Below are 7,976 nucleotides of genomic sequence, written 5' to 3' on the forward strand. Positions count from 1 at the left end.
GATCCTGGATCATTGCAAGCTCCGCCTCCCGGGTTCACGCCATTCTCCTGCCTCAGCCTCCTGAGTAGCTGGGACTACCGGTGCCCGCCACCACGCCTGGCTAATCTTTTGTATTTTTAGTGGAGACGGGGTTTCACCGTGTTAGCCAGGCTGGTCTTGATCTCCTGACCTTGTGATCTGCCCGCCTCGGCCTCCCAAAGTGCTAGGATTACAGGTGTGAACCACCGCGCCTGGCCAATTTTTGTATTCTTTAGTAGAGACGGGGTTTTGCCATGTTGCCCAGGCTGGTCTTGAACTTCTGACCTCAGGTGATCTGCCCACCCTGGCCTCCCAAAGTGCTGGGATTACAGGCGTGAGCCGCTGCGCCCGGCCGTAGAAGGAGAATTTTAAGTTGTGGGTGAGAGAGGAGTGGGGGTCACATGGCCTGGACCCTTGCCCACCCGAGGGGCCCACCCAGTCACTTACTTCTCAGGCCTCATGTCTGTCTGCGGGACGCTGACTTTGTCCACAAACTTGCCAAATCCAATAGTGTAGTCTCTGGTGAGCTGGCTCAGGACCTGAGCTGGATGTCAACAGGGCAGACAGGGGATAGCTGAGCCCTGATGCCTGGCATAAACATGGGCCCCCCACCAAGGGCTGACTCAGAAGGGAGGAAGAGGGAGGTTAACGCTTCGCATGCTGGACAAAGGTTCATGCTCACAACATTGTCTGTTCCTATTTATGGATGAGGGAAATGGGACTGGGGGTCTGGAGTTAAATGCATACAGCAAGGGCAGGGTGGCTGGGAATGCAACCCAGCTCTGAGGAGCAGAAGCTTCCCCACAGCCTCCTGGCAGGGGTTGCCCTCCTTGTCAGGGCCAGATGGCTCCACTGCCCGCCTGCCCTGGGCCTTCTCAGAGGTCCCCAGTGGTGAGTAGGGTCTGGCCGAGATTCTTCCCTTGAGAATGGAAGGGAAGGTTTTTGGGGGCTCAAATGTCCTGTGTTTCCTTCTGGGTGGGTGCAGCTGTCCTGAGTCTTGGCATCCCAAGCAGATGCCCACCCGTCCCCCTCCTGCCCTGCCGTCCTCCACTCTGGCCCTGCCATACCCAGGTTCTGCCCCATCTTCTTGAGGTTGTCCAGATCATCGGACATGGAGTTGGAGAAGTCCATGAGGATGTACAGGTCCACGGGGCTCTCCAGGGGCTCAAACACCTCCAGCTCAAAGTGCCGCTCCTCACCCGGCCGCAGACGGACCCGCAGGCCCTGGGGGGACATCTGGCTGCGCCGCAGGGTGGTGTCAATCTGGGTCTCCTGCAGCCAGTGGAAGGGGACAGCTGGCTACAGGGTCACCCTGGAGGCCCGATGGGGGCCCAGCCCGGCCAAGGGGCACTATACACCCCCATAAATAGCCAGGCTGAGCATGGGGAGCCCCCACCCCAGTCCCCACACCAGGCACCTCTGTAATCTGGAAGCTGCTCTCCATGACCACGATGCTCTCTCGCTGGCAGCCCGCGGCCAGCAGCTCTGCCTGGGTGTTGCAGCGTCGGTCCCTGAACATCTGGCCAGAAGGACAGGGGGTCAGTGGGGGCAGCACCCATTCCCTGGCTGCCCCAACCCCAGATTCATTTCCACCAGCTATTCCCGACCCTTGCCTGCTCCACACCAACCCGGGCCAGGTCCTCACCTCGTCCGTGCAGTAGGCGCAGTCCTTATCCACACGGACACACTCCGTGCAGCTCTTCACTGGGGCCTTCTTGCAGCGGTTTGCTGGGGGCCGGAGGTGGGCACATGAATGGGGAGGCACTCAGCAAAGGCAAGCACTTTCCCACCTGCACCCTCACCTAGAGAGGTGGGGATTCCTCCTTATGTTATTTATTTATTTATTTATTTACCTATTTATTTTGAGACGGAGTCTCACTCTGTTGCCCAGGCTGGAGTGCAGTGGCGCCATCTTGGCTCACTGCAAGCTCCGCCTCCCAGGTTCATGCCATTCTCCCGCCTCTGGAGTAGCTGGGACTACAGGCACCCGCCACCAGGCAAGGCTAATTTTTTTGTATTTTTAGTAGAGATGGGGTTTCACCGTGTTAGCCAGGATGGTCTCGATCTCCTGACCTCGTGATCCACCCGCCTCGGCCTCCCGAAGTGCTGGGATTACAGGTGGGAGCCACTGGGCCTGGCGTTATGTATTTAGTTTGGTTTGTTGTTGTTGTTGTATTTTTATTTTGTTTTACTTTATTTTTCAGACGAGTCTTGCTCTGTTGCCCAGGCTGGAGTGCAGTGGTGCGATCTCAGCTCACTCCAACCTCTGCCTCCCAGGTTCAAGTGATTCTCCTGCCTCAGCCTCCCGAGTAGCTGGGATAATAATAGGTGGGCACCACCACGCCTGGCTAATTTTTGTATTTTTAGTAGAGATGAGGTTTCACCATGTTGGCTAGGCGGCTCTCGAACTCCTGACCTCAAATGATCTGCCCGCCTCAGCCTACCAAAGTGCTGGGATTATAGGCGTGAGCTACTGTGCCCAACCTGCATTTCAATTTTATTTAGTTTTGAGATATGGTCTTGCTGTGTCACCGAGGCTGGAGTGCAGTGGCATGATCACAGCTCACTGCAGTCTCGACACCCCGGGCTCAGGCAATCCTCCCACCTCAGCCTCCCAAGTAGCCCAGCTAATTTTTTATTTTTTGTAGAGACAGGGGCTCCCTATGTTGCTCAGGGTGGTCTCCAATTCCTGGGTTCAGGCGATCTTCCCACCCTGGCCTCCCAAATTGCTGGGAATTATAGGTGTGAGCCACTGCACCCAGCCCTTCCCTATTTTACAGAGGCTAGGGGTATGTAATCTGCCCCAGGTAGCACAGTTAGAAACAAGCTGTGGTTTCAAACCTGGGACTTTCCACTCAAGCCAGAAGGACAGAAGGTGGGGACTGAGACAGTGGCACTGGCATACTCGGTGCTGGCACACCCTGGCCACCCCCTGGCCTGCTGCCTCCTCAGGTCCAGCAGATGGTCCTCAGCCTTCCCCATTACCTTTGATGAGCTGCACCTAGCACCCTTTTCAGGCACCTCCTCCATCACAGCTTGTGCCTCACAGCAAGACCACTGCCACACGGCCTGTCTGTCTTCTGAGCCCCCTCTAGGGTGAAGGGAACGGTGTCTTGTTTATCACGGTAGCCCTAGCACCCGGCACACCTGGCACACAGTGGGTCCTCAGTAACAAATGAAGTAAAACTCTAGATTTCCCCCTTGGCTCTGCTCAGTTAAAAATCACAGTGAGGACCTACTGTGTGTACCTGGCGTACACAGTAAGAGGTCCCCTGGGATTCAGGCAATGGTGTGCTGGTCAGTGTTTAACAATGGCTGTGCTGGCCGGTGCGATGGCTCACACCTGTAATCCCAGCACTTTGGGAGGCCAAGGTAGGAAGATTGCTTAAGCTCAGGAGTTTGAGACCAGCCTGGGTAATATAGTGAGACTGTCTCTACGAAAAAATTGTTTTTAATTAGCCAGGCATGGTGGTGCACGCCTGTGGTCCTAGCTACACGGGAGGCTGAGGTGGGAGGATTGCTTGAGCCTGGGAAGTTGAGGCTGCAGTGAGCCATGATGGCATCACTGCACTCCACCAGGACGACAGAGTGAGAGCATGTTTCTACGTATACATTGAATTAAATACATAAATAACAACGGCTCTGGTCTCTGGTGCTTGACTATAGCGTTTGCCAATTTCTGTGGTATAAACATTTCTGTCGTGGTCTATTTCAAGCCACCAGCAGGACCCCCTCTGACAGACAAAATTCAAGTGGTAGGAGCTGGCTGCAGTGATTTGTCCACTAGTGACACTCAGAGAGCAAGTGACATGTCAGCAGTGCCTCTCTTTTCCAAATTCCTATAACCCTCTTGACTCCACCTCTGGGGCCTCAGTGCATCCTCTGGCTGCCTCAGTCCTGGGTGGGTGTCTCCTGTCTCCTCTAGACACAGCCTCCTTTGCTCCTATTCTCAGGCCCCGTGGTCAGGGCTCAAGATTCTCTAGGCTGAAGAGCTTGGAGCCTCAAGTTTTCCAGCCCTGAAGGTGAGCAGTGGTCAGTTGCCGAATGGCCAAGAGTGTTTAGGTGAGACCCCGTGAGATCCCGTGCAAGGGCAATGCCTGCCCAAGCTATGACCCTGCCAGGAGGGGCCTGCAGGGCAATGTGGACTCACCCAAGGTCCCAGAGAGGCTGATGCTGATCAAGGCTGCCAGTAGCAGCCTGGCCCACGGGCTGGGCCGTGGCCCTGCCATCCTCTTCCTCCTGCAGAACAGCAACAATTGACACATAAGGCCTCCACAGCCATGGTCGGTGCCATCAGCTTCCTCTCACTGCACAGCTGTGGGAACTGAGGCTCTGAGCGCCAGCGATGTGACCAAGGGCGCCCAGCCGCCAGAAGCAGGGCCCTGGGCCTCTGACTCCTGTCTTTTCCGCTGCCCTGTTCCGTGCCATCCCTGCAGTGGCCTGTGCCCTGCCCAGGGAGGCCCCCTCCAGCCCTCAAGGACTCTGGTTTGCGAGTTTGTCCCAGTGCCAGGCCTCTCGGCGCTGGGCTCCCTGAGGGCAGATCTGGGTTTATTCTTCTTTGCCTTTTAGCTCCCAGTGAGCCTGGGTCAGGCTTGATCATGACAGGGTCACCCAATGAGGGTGCCACCCTGAGAGGGGGCCACGGTTCTGCCTCCTGCTCCTTCTGTCCTGGCCCACTTACCCTTTGGTGAGGGTGGCGCAGCCGGGAGGAGAGGGGCCCCTCCCAATATCTGGGGCCTGGGGCTGGGCCACAGCTGCACGCAGTGGCTTACTGCACCGGGTTGGGTTCTGCAGTGACTGCCCGGCCCATCAGGGTGGGGTCTGAATCATCTGCCCTACCCTGTACTTCTGCCTGCCCCAGAGTTAAGTTTTCGGGGCCCCTGAGCTGTTTACCCTTTCACAAGTTAGCCCAGAGTGAGACACGCACACACTGTGGCTGCCCCCGAGGAGTCCCCGGTGGCTGTAAGTTCAGTATTAAACCATCCTAAGTCCTCAGCGGCCTTCAGGGCAGGCCTGGGCATCCCTGAGGCCCTCTAAGAGATGCTCAGCCTGAAGCCTGGACCAGAGAAGAGGCTGGCAGCAGAGCCATCCAGGCCTGCAGGGCCGGGGCAAAGGTGAGCACCGCGCCTCTTTCTCTAGGGCCAGGTCTCCCAGGGGCCCAAGCCTCTGCCCTACCCACTGGCCCTCCCCATTGAATCCTTTCCCAGCCCGGTTTCTGGGGCAGCGGCCGCCCCAGGGTCTGGGGGCTGGGGTCCCCGAGGTGCTGGAGAGGCCCTTCTCAGGCCAAGGGCAGGAAGGCGTAGCCTGCTTCTAAGGCATGCAGCCTGGAGGAGGCCACAGCAGTGCCAACACATGCAGGGCAGACCTGTTGTGGCACAGGGACCGGGAGGCAGCCCTGAGCCAGCAGGGAAAGGGTGGGGACAGCAGGGTTCCTAGAGGGAAATGACTTCCTTGCAGCCTTGGGGTGTAGGCGCCACACCCACATGCTACACAATACAGGCTGCAGGCTCAGGCCTCCCAGGCATCATTACACAGGCAGGTACAGGCCTGGAGAGCTGAGCCCAGCTCTTCCTCCCACTGCCCCTGGCCACAGCCCCTCAGGCAGTGCTGATTCCCACACTGTGACTGCAATATGAGCCCAGGGCTTCACGAGATTGCTCAGCACAGGAGCCTGGCGGGGAGATGATTGCATTCTGCCCGTTTCCCAGATGAGAGACCAGGCACAGAAGGCTGTGGAGCTTCCCCAACCCACGGCCAGCACTGGGAGGGCCAGGACAGGGCCCTGCTCTGCAGGCCCTGCCTTTAACCTCCATGGCAGCCTCCACGCAGAGGCTACAAAATGGCAGTTAGAGGGTTGGTGAGGCACACAAGAGTGTTTGGCTTGACTTAACTTGTTTAGAAAGTTTTAAAAGTAGGAGCCAATGTTAGAAACAAGATTTCCCATAAAAGTTAGGAATTTCTGTTTATCATTAGATGCGTCATGACGGGCTGGGCCCAGCGCTTAGGACACCCACTCTCCAGGCGGCCCGGACCCCACCAGGCTGCCCCGACTTTATGTACCAGCAGGTCCCTGGAGTGTGTGACTGCCACCCTGAATGCTGTCACACTGCAGCACAGGCAGCTTCCCCCACACAGGGACACACACACACACACACACACACACACACACACACACACACAGGCCATGCCCACCCACCCACAGGCTCAGAGCTCCCCGGGCCCTATCCCAATCCCTGGGGACCCCTCTGGGCACATCTGCTCCTGCCCACTATCCCCTCCCGCTGTCACATCTCCTCCCTTCAGGGACCCAGGCCCTTCCCTCGCCCCAGAGAGGCAGCTGGCCAGAAGTCTGGGGACCCCAGGCCCTTGGCTGTTCTGTCTCCCTGAGAAATCAGGGTTGAGTAGACAGACATACCTCCCCTCCTGTCCCTCCTGCTGTCCTTCCCTCGGCCCCCAGGATGGAGACTCCAAGCCTTCACTGCCAGCTCTGTTGGGGACAGCAACAACCATGCCACCTGTGCCTGGTCCTTGTCCTCAGGGTGTGGCAAGGCCATGGGGGCGGAGGAGGAGCCCTGTCCCTGCTCCCGGGAGGCACTAGGAGCCACAGAGCCCCAGTCCCAGCCAGAGGGCCACCCCAGAGGCCGAGCCGTGGGAAAGAGGGCGGATGCTGCAGGAGGTGGCAGTGTTGGGCACAGCCCTGGGGCTGGTGGGTGAGGCCTGTAGAGCTTCCTGAAGGAAGGCGCCTGGGGCTGACTTTGGGAGGAAGGCAGGCCTGTGCTTGGCCAAGAGAAAAGGAAAATCAGGGACTCCCCAGCCGCAGATGGACTATGGCACCACACAGAGCAAGCCCTGCCTGGAGCCGGGAGGGTGTCTGCCTCTCAGGGTGGCTTTTAAAAGTAGGAGCCAATGTTGGAAACAACGAAATTTCACATAAAAGGAACGTGGGTTTATCATTAGATGCGCCATGATGGGCTGGGCCCAGCGCTCAGGGTGGTTTCTCCTCCACCTTCTTTGCAAACCCTGGAGGGGCCCAGCCCCAGAGGGCTGCCAGCCACTGGCCTCTGCCCACTTCTCCCGCAGGCGCACCCAAGGCGCTCCTCTGGCCTGGAGGTCTGATGGGCACCACCCTTTTCTAGCTGCCCTGCCCCTTGGCTACCAGCTGACCCCGGCGCACCCCGGGGAGGCTGGGCACCTGTCCTGGGTAGCGTGGACAGAGGGACCGGGGCCTGCCAGCCTTCAGGGAGGGGAAGGGGAGACAAAAGCCACCGGCCCTGCCCGACCAGCTCCCCTGCGCGGCTGCCCAGCTGGGGCGGGCACTCACCCTCTCCCGGCCAGCCTCAGCTGCTGCTGTGCGCCCGTCCTGGACCTACCTCGGGGCGGACTCGCTCCGTCCGCGCCTGGGCTGCCGCTAGGAGATGGGGCTGCAGCGCGCGGGCGAGCAGGGACGGTCCGAGGGCGGGCGCGGGGGTTGGGGGGGTGGGGACGGGGCGGGCAGCGCTTTATGGGGCGGGCGCGCAGGTAGGAAGGAGGCGCTGGTGAGTCAGACGGGCTGCATTCCTTCGCGCGGCGCGCACCTGTCGGGGCAGGAGCTGGGTGCCGCCGCCGGAGCCGGGTCCGCCCCCCGGAAAGGGCTGCGGCTCCCGCGGCGCCCGCCCAGCGCCCCGATCTGCCAACGGGGGGAGGCCGGGGGAGGAGCCACCGCTCTCCCTGTCCCTCCGGTCCGGCCCCGGGCGCGGGGCCTCCCCACCCCTCCAGGCTCCGGGCTCCAGGCTCGGGTGCGCGGACTGCCCCGGGCTGGAGGCAGCCTCTTAGCCCCCAGTCCGCACGGGAACCCTCCCTGCCCCGACTCTGGGCCGCGAGCCAACGCCGGGCTGTGCTGCTGCTGCTGCCCCGACGGTCGTCAGCCGCGTACCCTCCTCCCTGCTCTCCGTGCCAGCGCGAGGCATGGGCCCAGGGAG

At 59.9% G+C, this 7,976-nt stretch overlaps 1 protein-coding gene across 1 annotated transcript; it reads right to left on the reverse strand.

The window, feature by feature from the left end:
- Nucleotides 1–461: 461 nt before the first annotated feature.
- LOC116484081 (integrin beta-4-like) lies at nt 462–7,618 on the reverse strand. The gene is made up of 6 exons (XM_058428771.1): nt 7,340–7,618; nt 4,169–4,257; nt 1,664–1,746; nt 1,436–1,537; nt 1,086–1,290; nt 462–562 (listed from the first exon to the last, which is right to left on the reverse strand). Exons 2-6 carry the CDS (start codon nt 4,245–4,247, stop codon nt 462–464), a joined length of 570 nt encoding a protein of 189 aa, XP_058284754.1. The 5' UTR covers nt 4,248–4,257; nt 7,340–7,618.
- Between the last annotated feature and the right edge of the window lie 358 nt (nt 7,619–7,976).

Source organism: Hylobates moloch, unplaced genomic scaffold (genome assembly GCF_009828535.3).
Source record: "Hylobates moloch isolate HMO894 unplaced genomic scaffold, HMol_V3 SCAFFOLD_15, whole genome shotgun sequence".
In the NCBI taxonomy this organism is placed as follows: Eukaryota; Metazoa; Chordata; class Mammalia; order Primates; family Hylobatidae; genus Hylobates; species Hylobates moloch.

What these genes read in the sequence shown, in the direction of transcription:
- LOC116484081 (XM_058428771.1), bottom strand. Translation starts at nt 4,247, where the DNA reads ATGGCAGGGCCACGGCCCAGCCCGTGGGCCAGGCTGCTACTGGCAGCC. An exon ending in CAGCCTCTCTGGGACCTTGG is followed by an intron (nt 1,747 to 4,168) that starts GTGAGTCCACAT and finishes TCCGGCCCCCAG; the next exon opens with CAAACCGCTGCAAGAAGGCC. An exon ending in GCAGCTTCCAGATTACAGAG is followed by an intron (nt 1,291 to 1,435) that starts GTGCCTGGTGTG and finishes CACTGGCTGCAG; the next exon opens with GAGACCCAGATTGACACCAC.